The sequence below is a fragment of the Marmota flaviventris genome, chromosome 19 (assembly GCF_047511675.1).
Source record: "Marmota flaviventris isolate mMarFla1 chromosome 19, mMarFla1.hap1, whole genome shotgun sequence".
NCBI lineage: Eukaryota > Metazoa > Chordata > Mammalia > Rodentia > Sciuridae > Marmota > Marmota flaviventris.
The window spans coordinates 26,957,425-26,973,065 of NC_092516.1; the positions used below are offsets into that span (position 1 = coordinate 26,957,425).

At 63.4% G+C, this 15,641-nt stretch overlaps 1 protein-coding gene across 3 annotated transcripts; it reads right to left on the reverse strand.

Moving 5' to 3' along the window:
- On the reverse strand, nt 1–15,641 carry Rcc1l (RCC1 like). Of its 3 annotated transcripts, none has more exons than XM_027948537.2 (11): nt 15,544–15,641; nt 12,785–12,914; nt 11,887–12,015; nt 11,208–11,274; nt 10,151–10,202; nt 8,723–8,807; nt 7,572–7,753; nt 4,856–4,943; nt 3,545–3,718; nt 1,824–1,909; nt 1–715 (listed from the first exon to the last, which is right to left on the reverse strand). In XM_027948537.2, the coding sequence occupies exons 2-11, from the start codon at nt 12,837–12,839 to the stop codon at nt 638–640; spliced, it is 996 nt and encodes a 331-aa protein (XP_027804338.1). In that variant the 5' UTR covers nt 12,840–12,914; nt 15,544–15,641; the 3' UTR covers nt 1–637. The 3 variants fall into 3 exon arrangements, with proteins under 3 accessions (XP_027804338.1, XP_027804337.1, XP_071461925.1); XM_027948536.2 differs by lacking the exon at nt 15,544–15,641 and adding an exon at nt 15,073–15,435; XM_071605824.1 differs by lacking the exons at nt 3,545–3,718; nt 15,544–15,641 and adding an exon at nt 15,073–15,439.

The window sequence follows — 15,641 nt, forward strand, 5'->3', positions numbered from 1 at the left end:
TCAGGAGGCAGAAAATAGACTTTATTCCAAAAATATCTGTAAATACTGTTCTGAGGAAAAAGGCCAGCAGTGACCATGGCGGACGTGGCCGTGACTTCTGATCCTCGTCCGCTGGCCCCCAGCCAGGCTGAGCCCCCTGAGCCTCCTCCAGCAGGCGGTGAGCGTGGTGGCAGGACAGGGTGGCGGGAGGGCTGGCCACTCAGCGAGGAGCCCGCGGGGTCTTGGGGACTGCCACTATCCTCGGGCTCAGCGTGGCAGCGGGCAGGTGGCTGTGTGCACGGGGTCATCCAGCACAGTTCCACAGGAGCCCGTCTGGTTCACGGCCCAATGGAGGTTCACGTGGGTCACTAGGACACACCCAGAGCCCCCCGGTCGCTGTGTCCTGGCAGGCCACCGCCTGAGACCAGACACATCCTGAGGCTGAGCCTCCCTGGACAGCTGTCCTGGGCCAGCCGGGCCCTGGAGCCCTGAACAGGTGGGTGTGCCAACAGTCGTCCCACGCCCTGGCCAGGACCCCTCGGGAGCGTGGCCTACAGAGGGCAGTGGTCCTGTCCCTCAACACCATCCGAGAGCCCCGCCAGGCACTGTGTCCCCGTCCTGCTGGGCTTCCCTGGCCAGCCCTGGGTCAAGCAGGAGGTCAGATGAACGACTTGGCCAGGGTCACCATGTGGTCCACACCACAGGCCATGTCCACGGGCTCACCGGGCATCGTCACCTGAAGGAACGAGAGCAAGACATCCTTCACTGCGGGCAGCGGCCGCAGGGCCACCAGCCTGGCCAGCCTCTCGGGAGGCCACTCCCTCGCTGCACCCGGCTCCCACAGGAGAGGCGCTCACAGCACCAGCAGGCCCTTGGGCACAGTGAAGAGCGACCCAGGGACAAGGCACCCCAGCCCCTGCCCTCAAGGGCGGCCATCGCGGCTCACGTCCACACCTGGGACACCTCTGGGGAAGCAGAGGCGTGTCCTGCATGTGCGTATCCCAGAGGCCGCCGCCTTCAGGCGGGTGTCATGTCTGTCCTATCAGAGCAGCTCAAGAGGCCCTCGCTCCTACCCTGTGGGTCTAGTCTGGGGCAACCCCGCCTGCCACTCCACCCAGCGACCCCACTACAGACACAGGCTGTCCTACTCACAGGTACCCTCAGGGTACACACGCAACACACGCACATACATGCACACACGCACGCACACATGCACACACATATGCACATGCACACACACAGCTCTGCAGAGACTCCCAGAGGGAACGGGAGACACCAGCACCGGCCGCTGCCCAGGGAGGAGGTGGCGCAGGAGGCCACCCTCCACAGCACAGCTGTAGTGACTTTCGAGGACATCTCCTGAGCTGGCGGTGAGCCACAATGAGACGAGCTACAACTGAAGAAGGACCCCCCGCCCCTTAAGCTTTGAAAATGACTCCTGCCTGCTGCGTCCCCACTACAGAGCCTGGATGCCCCCTGAACCTCTGGCCGCTGAACCTCTCGGGCCACTGGAGCGCACTCCCGGAGCCACGGGTGAGGACCTGCTCCAGGCCTGGCAGACCCCATGCCCAGAACAGGCTTTGACGGGGATTCTTGCAGGGACAGGAACACCTGCAGGGCCACTCCCTCCAGCCGCGCCCTCACCAGGCCCCCACAGGGAGCTGACCTCAAGGGAGTCCAGGACAGCAAGCCCCAAAATCCGGGAGCCTGGCCTGGCCCCAGCCACCCCTTCACTGTGGCAGGGGGGACAGTCCCAGGCCCCGCCCTGCCCCAGGCCCAGCCCCTCTGCATGCTGGGCAGGCACCGAGGCTGCTCCCCGGGTCCCAGCGTCCGCCCGGCCTTACCCTCCAGGGGAAGTACTGGTCCTCCAGGCGGCCGATCCCCAGGCACCCGCGGAGGTTCTTGCCCCACACGAACAGCTCGCCCTTGTCTGGGGGAAGAGGACAGCGGCTTGGCGGGAGCTGGCAAAGAGCCCGTCCCAGAAGCCCAACCGCGAGGACAGACCTTCTGCGATCAGGCACAGACGGCCCGTCCCCACCCCGTTCCCCCAGTGCTTCCTGGGAAGGGAGAAGCCAGTGTCTTAGGCACCATCCCCACCCTGCTGTCCGACCCCCGGGAGGCGAGTCTGAGGAGCGTGTGGCCCGGCCCAGCCCTGCCCGCCCCGGCCCTGGTGACCCTATCACACACCAGGCCACTCCTGGCTTCCTAAGCCACAGAGAGGCTGCTCTTTCTGTGTCCCCCATGGCCTGCCTGAGCCAGGCCTGGGCCCATGTGCTGTGAGCTGGGGACAGGGCAGTGACAGGACAGACACAGTGATGCGACCTGACCTAGATGAAGAGATAGAACTAAACAGCCCAACCCACCCATGACTGCAAACCACAGAGGCCACAAAGGACAAGGACGCAGTCCATGGAAGGGACCCGTGTACTGCTCAAATACAGTCTGTCCCCCAAATCCATGCGGTGGGCACTGGTCCCCAGGGTAATGGTGAGGACAGTGGAGGGGCCCAGAAGGAGCAGGCGGTCACCAGGGCCTGGCCTCATGAGGAGTTGGTGGAGCTCCCGAGAGGGCTGCCACAGACGGGCTCGGGCCGTTCCCTGCTTGTGCCCGGCCAGGGTCTCAGGGACCTGCCTTCTGCCAAGTGGCAGTGCCAAGCCAGGGAAAGCCCCCAGGTCTGGCTCTGCGTGGCACTGGGAGCCACCTGTCCTGCCCAGCACTCATGCTCACGGCCACTCACAGGTCATGCTGCCACTGGGGGCAAAGAAAGAAAGACAAAGGAAACTGCCCAGGCCTGGGGTCCTGTGGCTCGGGAGGCTGAGCAGGGAGAGCATGAGTCCAAGGCCAGCCTCAGCCACTTAGCGAGGCCGCAATGACTTAGTGAGACCCCGCCTCTAAATAAAGACCCAAAGGACAGGGTGCAGCTCAGCGTGAAGCACCCCGATGGCTCCTCCCTGAGGAAAAGGGACCTTTCCCAGGAGAGGACTGAACACAGGGGTCATCGACAAGTGAGCCGCCTGTGCAGTCGTACTGCCCAGGGAAACCCACAACCGGGGTACCCAGAGGCCACGGGCCGTGCCAGCCCAGAGGCCGGTGGGACAACTCGTCTCCGACAGCTTGTCATCTGGCCAGGCCGTCCTGTGATGGCCCCCAGCACTTTGGAGCAAGGAGCGCTCCACCTCCAGAAACCACAGGGGTCTCCAAACTGCCTCTGGCCACCGCGTGCCCGAGGCCGAGCGGGGTCTTGGCCTGCGGGGTAGCCCACCCACACTCTCCATGGACTCGCCCACCTCTGCCAGGGCTTCTCGCATGGCCAACTGGTGCCCTCGAGAGTCACCCAAACATCAGCCTCACCATAAACCACAGGAACCGAGCCCAGTTCCAGGGGAGGAAGCGACGAGGTTGTTCACCCGCAAGCCACGGACGGCTGCTGGCCGCCCCCGGTCAGCCCGTGCTGGTCAGCCCACCCCAGTCAGCCCGTCCCGGTCAGCCCACCAAGGCACCACAGGCACACAGAGGGAAGGGAGCATGCGGGGGAGCACCTGGGTCCTGCCAGCCGGCCACTTACTAGAAAGGGCTGCAAAGTGGCTGAGCCCACAGCGGATAAGGGAGACCTGGACGTCCGGGTTGAACTCGGTCAGGCCAAAGAGCGTGGGCGGGATCCTCTCCGGAAGGGCAGTTTCCACGAGGCTGGGTCCTTTGCCAAGGATTCCGTAGCCCCAGACAAACACGTGTCCTTCCCCTGCGCACAGCAGGACGGGGTCAGCGGGCCACCCAGCCGAGGCTCCAAAGAACATGCTGAAAACACTCCTCCTGTTCCAGCTTCAGTTCCCGCCTCAGCGTCCGCCCAGCCGCTGGCCACCCTCGGAGCCCAGAGCCCACGTCATGCGGCAACCTGGGTGGGGACAGCCCCTAAATGACCCAGGAAGCCCACTCGGCCTCCTGAAGCTTGGAGACAGCTGTCCCTATTAACAGACCCAGGTCCTCACTGAGCAGATGACACAACACAGACAATTCCTGGCCAGACCTTTAAACTTTAAGGAAAAAACGTTTTTGTTGGTACCAGGAATCAAACCCAGGGGTGCGCTCCCGCCGAGCCACGACCCCTGAGACGGGCACTCTCCAGGTCCCCTGCGGTCTTGCAAAGTTGCTGAGGCCACCTTGAGCCTGGGGTGCTCCTGCTTCTGCCTGGATATAGTTTTCTGACACCAAGTTCTTGCTTTTCTCCCCAGACACTGGGAACCGATGGCTCAGGCCAGGCAAGCGCCCCTCAGGCCTGCAGCTGGGGCGCAGCTCGGGGAGTGCACGGCACAAGCAAGGCCCCAGATTCCAGCCCTGATACCCATGCCAAGGTTTGTGCTCCTCGGTGTGCCACACACTCTCAGGGCACAGACCTCGGTGTGCGACACACTTGCAGGGCATGGACCTCGGTGTGCCACACACTCGCAGGGCATGGACACGGTGTGCCACACGCTCACTCTCAGGGCACGGACCTTGTGTGCCACACGCTCACTCGCAGGGCACAGACCCTGGTGTGCCACATGCTCACTCGCAGGGCACGGACCCTGGTGTGCCACATGCTCACTCGCAGGGCAGGGACCTCAGTGTGCCACACACTCTTTCACAGGGCACACAGTGGCAGTGCCCACTCTTTCATTTACTTCCTGGCTGGAGAAGGGATCTGGCTGGGCTGAGGGAACAGGGACCCTGCACCCTGCACCCTCGAGGTCTGCTGGAGTGACAGGATGAGCAGCTCTCTGGCCACATGTGTCATGAAATTCACCAGGCTCGGTCCAGCAGATCATCCCATGGCCACGTGAACCTGACAGCCTAGTGAACATGCCCACCAGTCCCCAATGACTACCCAAGGGGGTCTCACCGTTCAGTAAGGCACAGCCGGTGCCCCCGCAGGCCGCCTGCTTCACAGTCCCCACTCCTGAGAAGGGCAGGCACCGAGGGACGTTCACCTGAAGTGAGAAAGGGCTCCAGGTAGGACAGGCTACGTGGGGGGTGGGCCGTGGGCAGGGCCACACCAGCTCTCTGTCCACTCCAGGGCCATCTCCTGAGCACCACACAGGCACGAAGCCGGGACCTAGGGACCTGGATGCACAGGGGCTACAGGACCAGCCCACCCTCAAAGAGCACTGGCTGGCCCAGGGGCAGCAGTCAAGGTCAACCTCAGACCCCACGAGCAAAACGCAAGGGGGATCCAGAGGTCTGAGTGGCAGAGCCGTGTAGGCCGGGGAGAGGCAGCCAGCGGGGTGCCCGTGCCTGAGGCCTGAGGAGAGGCAGGAACCAACCAGGCCAGGGCAGAGCGGGGAGCAGGGCATCCACCTGACGCAGGACAGGACAACCGGGCGTGAAGCCACTCGAGGAGCTCACAGGAGACCAGAGCAAAGGGCCCGCGGCTGTGGGTGGCACGGGTGGCCGAGGAGAGGCACCCTGCACAGGCCGTCCTCTGGAGAGTGAACGGGCAGCGCTGGAGGAGCCCGGGGAGCTCTGGGGAGGCCAGGGAGAGTAGTACTCAAGAGCCCGGGGTCAGGGGCAGGTGAGCGGCAGAGGGACACTGAAGCCACAGGAGAGATCTTCTAGTGGGAGATGCAGAGGCCAGGAGGGGCGCCCACACCTCAAAGGGCCAGCAGGGGAGGAAGAGCAGGGGCCAGACCAGGGAGGAGGGGGAGGGCCAGGGCACGAGGACAGCCGGGAAGGAGCGTGTCCCAGCAGCGGCACGGCCAAGGTCAGAGATGGGGCGGGAAAAGGCTGTCCAGTGCCCTCCTAGTGCCTCTGGCTCCAGGGAGGTCGCCAGTGGCCCTCACGGGAGCCATGGACAAGCTGACAGGCAGAGGCAGACTACAATGGACTGGGACGAGGACTTGGGGACACGGACGAGAACTCGGGGACAAAGACGAGGGGACAGGATGCAAGCATGGCTGAGAGGACCCCTGGGAAGGGCAGGCCAGAGGGAGGGAGGGAGGGAGGGAGGACAGGCACAGAGAGGACAGGACCCAGCAGGTGCACTGAGGTCGAGGAGAGCCAGCCCCAGGGCAGCCCCTCGGGGGCCGTGACAAATAAATATAAATAAGTACAAGTTGTCTCAGCCACTTGTAAGGCGTCTTGGTGACCAGGTCTCCTGCTGTTCCAGCCCCTGAGGACCCCTCTCCTGGGTGAGGCCACCCAGTACAGGGAGCAGCACTTCCAAGAGGAAGTCACAGGACCCCGCCTGGTCAGCACCCTCCTGACGAGGCCAGCTCCACGGTGAGCCACCCCAGAGCAGCCCGAGAGGAGGGACGGAGGCAGCCAAGCATTGGATCTTGCTGGGCCAAGCGCCAGCACAGCGCTGGGCTCCGTCCAGCAGGGCCCTGCCTCCCCCAGGCACAGCAAGAAGGCCGGCAGCAGAGCCCAGGGCAACGCAGCCCTGGACAGTCAGGGACGCAGCTGGCCACCTGGCGCAAAGCCACGGTCCCATGTGTTGCTTAGTTCTCTGATTCAGGGTCACGTGTCAAATAATCATGGCTAACGGTGGCTCATGCAACTGTCCCCACAGGAGGTCGGCATGGGGAGGAGCAGCGCTCCCTTGAGCCCCTGCCCGCCGTCCACCTCCCACAGATAATGCGCCTCTAAACGACTGGCCTCCTCCCCTGTTGGGTGCCGGGGCACTCAGAGTCCACAGGCAGCCTCTGCCGGCCACCAGGCCGGACGCGGAGGAGGCAGCCTCCCCGTCGGCTGACCTCTGCGTGGCCTTACTCAGGTCTATTACAGCCTCTGCAGCCAGGCGCAGTGGTCACCCTGTCTCCCAGCACTCAGGAGGCTGAGGCGGGAGGGTCACCAGTTCCAAGGAAGCCCCGGCACTCAGCGGGACCCCGGGGCAAAATGGAAAGTGACAAAGTCTGGGATGCGGCTCTGCGGGTGGCGCCCCTGGGTTCCATCCCCAGGACCACGAAAAATAAGTGAAAGTAAACAAAACCCTGAGTGTCACCAACAATTCCATCGCATCAGGGAACACGGTGTCTCTGGAAGACACACACTGACCCCCCAGGGATGAGCAGGTACCTAGGTCCCCCTCAGAGCATCCCAGGGCGGGGACGCGGACACTGGGGTGGGGCCCCTCCTGTCCTGGAACCAGACTCGGGTGATGGCGCAGCCTGTGAACACACACCACCCGCACGTGCTCTACAGGTGGGCGTGGCGTGCACGTCACCCTCCCCAGAATGGCCGTTGGCTGGCGATGGCCGCACAGGCACGTGGTGGAAAGACCAGGCCAGCCTCCACCTTCTGCTCCATGGACAGTCTCCCCCAAGACCCTGCGTCTGCGTCTGCGGCTTGCAGCCTGAGGCCCCCTTCACAGGGGGGGGCCAGAAGAGGGCCCTCGAGATGCTGCTGGCCTGGCGGGCCACGCAGTCTTAGCTCAGGGTCTGTGTCATGCTGCCGCCACGGCACACAGGACATCACAGAGACTCTGCAGCCTGCTTCAGACCCTCTGGGAAGGGGGACCTGAAGCCCTGACAGCACCCCTGGCCCCCAAGCCCACTCCCTAGGCCCCCGCACCCACTCCCCAGGCCCCCGCAGGCCCGCGTTCCCCGCCTCCCTGCACGCACCTGAGTGGACTCGGTGACGGAGGCCAGCTGCAGGTACTCCGAGTTCCCCCAACCAAAGAGGCCTCCGTCCGCTGACACGGCCAGGCAGCAGTCCCCATAGGTGGCGACCTGCACGACCTTCACTCCAGCAAGGTCCCCTCCCAGCTTGGTGGGCACGCTGGTGACATCGTAGTGACCGAGACCTGGCAGGGGAAACGCGCACCTTCAGTTACTCTCCCTTCCCGCAGGCTCGCGCCACGCCAAGCACAACGCTGGCCCCGACAGCACCCGCACAGAAAGCCTGGCCTGCCCTGCTGGCCGCACACCTGCTCCCACAAGGGAGGACTCGTCACACACGGCTATTCTTCTTTTTTTTCTTTTTAATATTTTTCAGTTGATGGGACTTTATTTTATTTGCTTATCTATATGAGGTGCTGGGAATGGAACCTGGTGCCTCACACGTAGGAGGCCAGCGCTCTACCACTGAGCCACAACCCCAGCCCCACAAATGGCATATTCTTAAGACCCAAAAGGCATGTTTTTAGGGACCCTGGAATTTTTAGGTCAGAATCAAGTTAGAAACTTTGTAAGATAAGCACCGGGCAAGTGGCCCATGCCTGTGATCCCAGCGACTCAGGAGGCTGAGGCAGGAGGATGGCGAGTCGGAGCCAGACTCAGCAGCTTAGCAAGGCCCTAAGCAACTCAGCAAGACCCTGTCTCTAATAAGACGGAGAGAAAAGAAAAAGGGCTGGGGATGTGGCTCGGTGGTTCGGTGGCCCTGGGTTCAATGCCTGGTGCCCCAGATACACACACAGATATACGTAAGAGCAGAGGCTGGGATTGGCCCATGGTAAAGGACCCTGGGTTAGATCCTAGTGAAGCAAAAACATGAAAAAGGAAATTTAGAAAAATTAACATTACTAAACACCTAAGGAAGGGGCCTCCACACACAACTCGGGGCCACAGGAGCGAGTCACCCTGCAGGGCCAGAGCAGGACCAGCAGTGGGGGTCAGGGCTGGCCAGCTGCAGGCTGCATGTCCATGGTCACAGGCAGCGGAAAGGGGGTCACAGGCAAGTGCAGGGGACAGCACTCCCCAGGAGCAAGGGGGATGGGGCCCAGTGGGAGGCGGTCCTGGCCCCCAGGGCCACACCACGGCCTCTCATCACGCACCTGTCTGCCCATCGGCACCCCATCCACAGGAGTAGACCTCGCCCCGATCCGTGAGGAACAGGCTGTGATCCTGTCCGCAGGCCACCTGGAGGACACCAGTGGGCAGAGGAGACCCTCTCTCAGAGTCCCCAGGCCCGCTCTCCCCTCTGCGCAGCCAGAGCAGCAGCTCCTGAGACCAGGAGGGGGCCAGGAGGGGGCAGGGGGGCCAGGGAGGGGGCGAGGGGGGCGGGGGGGCCAGGGAGGGCCCCCCCCCGGCGCCCCCCTACCACCACCCCCACGCCCCACCCTGGCCAGCTCCAGCTCAGCCTCAGCCCCAGTCCCCTTCGTCCCCTTCACCGCTGGACCCAAGTCTGTCCTGGGCCTCCTGCCTCTTCCTCTCCCCACACCCGGCTGCTCCATTCCCAAGGCTCACTGCCACCCCACGCTGGTCTCCAGACCTGGTCTCTAACTGCCTCAGGAGAAGCAGGCCACAGCAGGACCACCCAGGACAGACTCAGGAGGTCTGGTGACACCCGAAGCCACTCGTCCATGGGAGGAGGACGAGGACTTGAACCCACAGGCACCTGGGGCTGCGCAGGAGGCTCTGCCTCTCCCGCGACCCCTTACCAAGCCCCCGCGTCCCCCATTCTGCTGGCCAGTCACTCTGGATCCCAGGGCGCCCTCCCTGCTCCTCTCCTGACCCGGAAGCCTGGCTGTCCTGGGAGTCTGTGCCCCCACCCTCTCAGACTCCCCTCCTGGCCTCCACGAGGGGTGGGGGTGGGGGTGGGGGTGGGGGTGGGGGTGGGCCCTCCCTGGCCCCCTCTACTTCCCACCAGGGCAAAGTCATCTTTCTGGAAGGTCAGGACTCGGCAGCGACCTCCCCGGAACGCATTCCTTTGGAGATGCTGGACATGGACCTGGGCCTGGCGCACACCACGCACCCCCCGCCCTGTTGAAAACCTTACAGCCCACTGCCCAAGGACAAGGCCCTCGGGGCTCCACTCCCCGCCAGTGCCCAGACTACCTCCTGACCGCTGCAGAGCGCACTCCTGCGAGCACAGCAGTGACCACCAGCCACACCGAAGGCCTGCTTGGGCCTCCAGGATGCCCCTCCCCTCCTGCTGGGCAGCACCCCAGCCTCAGCAGGAACGCCTGTGGCTAAGCGTTTATCCTAAGTGGCCATCGGGTGCCTGGGCACCGCCCCACAGGAACCCACTTCAGGTGGACGCAGCTGGGCAGGCAACCTGGTCTCCACGGGAGCCTTACCCCCGCCCTAACTCTACTAGACCCCCATCCCAGGGTTCAGCAGGAGCCTGGTCTCCAGCGCAGGCCAGGAGTCCTGACCTGAGTAACCTGGCCCTTCAGGAAGTTCCCCTAACCGCCTGCCAGCACCCCACCCAGCGTCGACCCTTCCAAAGCGCCCGGGGACAGGAGGAGCTCCTCTCTTACCTGGACCACCTGCCCATCAAAGTCCTGCATCCTGTGGATCTTGTGACTTTCACTAGAGCCAAGAAGAGGAGACGTGGCCATCAGCCCCGCGCAGGCCGGGCCCCATCACCCTGGCCGGTAGCCCAACCCCACAAGCACAGGGCCACCGTCAGAGCGCCGCAGGCCTGGGGGGGGACAACCCACACAACGAAACTCAAGGCGTCTCTTCCTCCCTGAGGTACTGGGGACCGCATTCAGGGGCACTCTGCCACTGAGCCCCTTCATTTAGTTATTTATTCCGAAACCAGGTATTGCTAAGTCGCCAAGGCTGGCCTCCAGCTTGCGCTCCTCCTGCCTCAGCCTCCCACACAGCTGGGGTTACAGGCGTGGCCACCGCACCAGCTTGATGTGAGGTTTTTAAAATATTTTTAGTTGTTGGACGATAATTTATTTTTACTTATTTTTTTGTGTGGTGCTGAGGATCCAACCCAATGCCTCACCTGTGCTGGACAACGCTCTGCCCCTGAGCCCAGCCCAGACCTCGACATGACTTTTGTATGAGGCTAGAGACTAGCACTCAGGCCACCAGCATCAAGCAAGGAACTAGAGGAAATTTTTTTTTTAATACACAATGAAAAAACTGAGATGAAGGGGAACTTTTTAAGTTAACCAATTTGAAAATGTGGTTAACTTAAATAATTCTCCTTCTTTTAAAGTAAAAAAGTTACAAAAATTAATTCGGCCGGTGCAATGGTGCACGCCTGCGATCCTAGAGGCTTGGGAGGCTGAGGCAGGAGAATCAGGAGTTCAAACCCAGCCTCAGCAATTTAACCAGGTGCTAAGCAACTCCGTGAGACCCTGTCTCTAATAAAATTCAAAACAGGGCTGGGGATGGGGCTCAGTGATCAGTGCCCCTGAGTTCAATCCCCAGTACCCCCAAAAAAATTAGTTCAAAGGGTTTGTACACATGACGACCAAAGCTCACCCCTCACACCCAAGCTCATGTCTGGGCTCACCCCCAGCAGAACCGCCCCAGGGCTCCCCCCACTCAGGTCTGGGGGCAGAGCTCGGCACGCACCTGTACACTTCATTCTCCACGACCTTCCGGCCACACTGCCCATACGAGTTGTTCCCCATGCTGAACACTGGAAGGGACACAGCCGACCCAGTCCACCCAGTCCACCCAGCCCACCGCGCAGGCTCGTGGGATCCCAGCAGGCCAGGGCCGCCAGGGTCTCCGGAGCCGTCCCCCACAGCTGCCCATCCCGACTGCCACAGGGTTCCCTCCTGCAACACCTGCCTCCAGGGACACCACAGGCCTTCTGGGTCCCCATGCCCTGGTCCCACCTCCTGGGAATTCCACAGTGTGGGCAAGTCCCCGTCCCTGTGCCTGTGGCCAGACTGCACGGACACCAAAGGCCCTGGTGAGGGCCTCCTAAGGCCACCTCTGCCCTGTCAGGCACCTCGGCCAGGAGAAGCGGGAACAAAGCGGCTTTGCTGCCTCTCCCTGGACACAAGCCCTCTGCAGAGGGACCTCGGGCACAGGGACCTCAGCCTGAGAGGCCACACTAGGGGAGGTGCGAGCAAACAGACCCTTTGTGCACACACAGCCCGGTGCAGAGACCTCCCGCCACCCAGCAGGAGCTGGACGAGGCAGCCTGGGTGTGAGACAGGTCAGCAAGGTCCCCCACTCCCAGGCCAGCCCCCGAGGAGCTCAGCAAGCCCACCAATGGCCCTCCCGCGGGGAGGGCACTCACCTCCCTCGCTGTCCGTCAAGACCAGGGAGTGCGCCCTGCCACAGGACACCTGCAGCACCCGGGTCTCCTGAGGCCTGTCCAGGGGCAGCGGGACGGGCGACGGCTCCAGGACGTACTCGTAGCCCCTGGCTGCAGAGGACCGCAGGTCAGAGCGAGGCAGCGGCCAAGGCCACCTCCGGCAGCAGGAACCACCGTCCACCCCGTTCCCCACAGAGTCAGGCGGGAAGCTCCCGGTGCCCTTCGGGGCCAGGAACCCAGTGGTCACTGAACCGCACGCTGGGCCTCCTTGGGAATCTCCTGGGGCTCCAGAGGCTGCGGCCGGTCTGGACAAGTCAGTGATCCGCTAAGGGAGACTTAGGGCGGGGAGGTTCAGGGTGGCACCTGCTCTGCATGCACCAGGCCTGGGATCCCCCCAGTGCCGCTCAAGGCCTAGCGGGCCAGAAACATGGAGGGCGGCCTCTCAGGGCCAATGAGGCCGGACCCTGACACCGGGCTTCTCTGATACAGAGTCTAAAACAGCCCAAGACAAAACACACGAGCGCTCTGACCCAGGCAGAAACAGACTGCAGGTGGACAAGGACACGGGAGGCCCGCCTGCTATGTAGGTGGACAGGGGACTTGGGACACGGGAAGCCTGCCCGCTGGCGTCGGGCTGATGGCTCCTGTCTTAAGAGTAAAACTGCTCTGTGGTGGCACCTCAGCTCACAGCCACCTTGGTTCCTGTGGCTCTCGTGACAAGGCCTGCTTCCTAAACGTCCTTCGCGGCCGTTCCTGACCCTTTACATCTAAAGCCCCAAACGCGGGGACGAGCTTAGGGTCTGGAGGGCCCACTGGCCGCCTCTCAGCCCCACTCCGGCCGGCGGTCCCCAGGCCAGCGCAGGCTCCTGCGGCCCCGCACCTTTGTCCTTCCGGCTCCTCTGAAACCCGAGCTGGGAGTCCTTGTTGAGCCCCATGCCCCACACCTTGGTGACGTCCTTGGTCCTGGAGGACAGCAGTGTGAATCCATAGCCACAGGCCGCAGAGGAGATCTGAAAGAAGCCCCGAGCGCAGAGTGGTGACAAACCACACCCATGTGACCGGCGGTGCTCCATCTGCTCTGGGGACCTCGTTCACCCCCGAGTCACCCACAAACCAGGACTCCCATCCCACCACGAGGCCATCAGGGGCCTCGGCCTGCTCTCGGCCCAGCCTGCCACCTGTGTGGCCGGAGGGACGCTGCCTCTCCAGGAACTCCAGAAGCAGGCGTCCGCTGGGTGGCCCTGAAGACGGTGCCACGGCAGCTGGGGTCCCACAGCGACAGCACCTCCTCAACCATGGGGCACACGGGTGACCGAAGCCCTCAGGGTTGGGCCCCTGGAGGCTGCCCCTCGCCCCAGGCTGTGCTGCGACCCCAGATGAGCAGAGGGGAGGCTGCCCCAGGGTGTCACAGGGACAGAGAAGACAGAGTCCCAAACAAATGGGAGACAGTCCAGACCACTGACCGGAGGACGCACAACAGTTTCCATGGCAACTCCGCACACTGAACCCCCTCAAAGCCCCAGCGAGAAGGCTGTGGAGGGATGTGGCCCAGGGTGGAGTACCCGGGTCCCATCCCCAGCACGGCAAGACACACAGGGCTGGCTGGAGCCCAGGGTCAGCACCTGCCCAGCAGGCACAAGGCCCGGTTCAACCCCAAGTACCATAAAAATACCTAAGAACCCAGAAGGGATTTTTGCAGAAATGGACAAGCCAAGCCTAAAATTCAAAGGACCCAGAGGAGGCAGATCATTTTTTAAAAAGGACAAGAGCCAGGTATGGTGGCACATGCTATAACCCGCCGTGGCACGTGCTATAACCTCAGCTACTAGGAGGCTGAGGCAGGAGGATCACAAGTCCAAGGCCAGCCTCAGGAGCCTAGTGAGAACCTGCCTCAGAAGGGCAGAGGGACAACTCAGTGGTAGGATGGCCCTGAGCTCCGTCCCCATCCCCACACATGGGGAGGACAGGGCTGGGCAGAGCTCCCACCTCCAAAGAGCTGGAGGGCGGCCTCCTGACCACAAAGCTCACCACAAGCCACAGCCATCCAGACAGTGACCAAGACGGGTCATTCTGACGTGAGGGTGGACACAGCTTCATGAAGACAGCTGAGAGTCCAGAAGTCAATCCTTGCCTTTAGGTCACCCCGCTTCCCACAAGGAAAGGACAGGTACGGTTGCTTGGACAACAGACCTCGGACCCTACCTCACCCCACAGGCCCAAACCAGCTCACAGGGGCTCAGAGATGTAAATACAAGAGCCAAAGCCACCCAGCGAACAAGGGCGCAAACTTGGGTCTGGCAGATGAGCCACCAAAGCACAATCTACAGCAGAAAAACCGGTTGAGGAAATTCATCAAGATGGAAAATATCCGCTCCTCAAGACACTGCCCAGAAAACAAGCCCTGCCCAGGAAAAGCCAGGAGAACCCTGCGGTCCAGTGCCCAGGGCCCAGGACTGAGGACTCAATACGGCCAATCGGCCAGGGGGTCAAGTGGGGAGGCTGAGGCAGGAGGACTGCAGGTTCCAGCCAGCCCGAGCTTGGCTCAGCTCCCATCCCCAGCCCCTCGCTTTTCACGGGGTTGGAACAGAAGTCCCCCTTTCTCCGTCCCCCGTTTCTGGTCCAGAGCTCACTGGCAGACGAGGAAGAGAAGTCAGAAGCCGAATTGGACAAGATGCCTCCTTTTCGTGGCCTACCAGGGCCTCCACAGCCACGCAGGCAAGCCCAACCTCATGTCAGCTTCACTCTCCCGAGTGCTGGCCTCCAAGAGGGTCCTCTGGCTGCCACCCCTCCAAATCTAGGACCTGCCTCCTTCCCAAGTCGCGGTCACTCCACCGTCCGGCTGGGCTCGCTCCTACTGAATGCCTTGTCCCTAAGGAGTCCCCAGCCTGCCCCCAGCAATCCGTGCTAAACGCCTCCCAGTCCTCCCCGACCTCCCTCTCCCCTCCTTCCTCCCTCCCCGGCCTCTTCCCTTCCTCACTCCTCCCCGGCCTCCCCCTCCTGTCCTTCCTCCCTCCCCAGTCTCCCTCTCCCTCCTCCTCCTCGGCCTCCCTCTCCCTCCTCCTCCTCCTCGGCCTCCCCTTCCCTTTCCTGCCTCCCTCCCCAGCCTCCCTCCCCAGCCTCCCTCTCCTGCCCCGCCAACCCGCCTCACTCCCCGGGCGCCCAGCGCACCCTCTGCGGCAGCTCCAAGCGGTAGGGCAGCGGCTGCACCCTCCGGCGCGGCGGGCGGGCGCGCGTGGCAGGCGCGACTCTGGGCAGCACGAAGCTGGGCACGCCTAGCGCCCCCGAGAAGCTGAAGCCCCACACGAAGACGCGGTCCGCTCGGGCCGCGCGCTCCCCCACATACTGCAGCACCGGCGCCTCGGCCTCGGCCTCGGCCGCCTCGCGCCGGCTCCGGGAGCGCCGGGCCGCCGTCCAGTGCCCGCGCCCCTGCCCCGGGCCCGGCCCCGTCAGCCGCCGCCCCAGCCGAGCCAGCGCCGCCGACGCCATGCTTCGCTTCACGCCTCAGCCGCTGCCGGGCGCCGCCATCTTGCGTCACCCTTGACTTCCCGTGTGGGCGGAAGCGGCCGCCGCCATGTTTGCTGCTGGCGGAAGGCGGCGAAGCGGACCAGTTCTTGAACCCAGGGGCCCAGGGCCACTTACCCGTCTCGTACTGCTCCGGGCGGCCCGCCCTGGCCTCCTGGGCTCCCTGCCCCTCGTCTTTCTCAGCTGGCTCCTTGCAGCCGTCCCCACTCCCGTCG

What these genes read in the sequence shown, in the direction of transcription:
- Rcc1l (XM_027948536.2), bottom strand. Translation starts at nt 15,390, where the DNA reads ATGGCGTCGGCGGCGCTGGCTCGGCTGGGGCGGCGGCTGACGGGGCCG. An exon ending in GCTTGGAGCTGCCGCAGAGG is followed by an intron (nt 12,915 to 15,072) that starts GTGCGCTGGGCG and finishes GGCTTCTTTCAG; the next exon opens with ATCTCCTCTGCGGCCTGTGG. An exon ending in GGGTGCCGATGGGCAGACAG is followed by an intron (nt 7,754 to 8,722) that starts GTGCGTGATGAG and finishes TTCCCCTGCCAG; the next exon opens with GTCTCGGTCACTACGATGTC.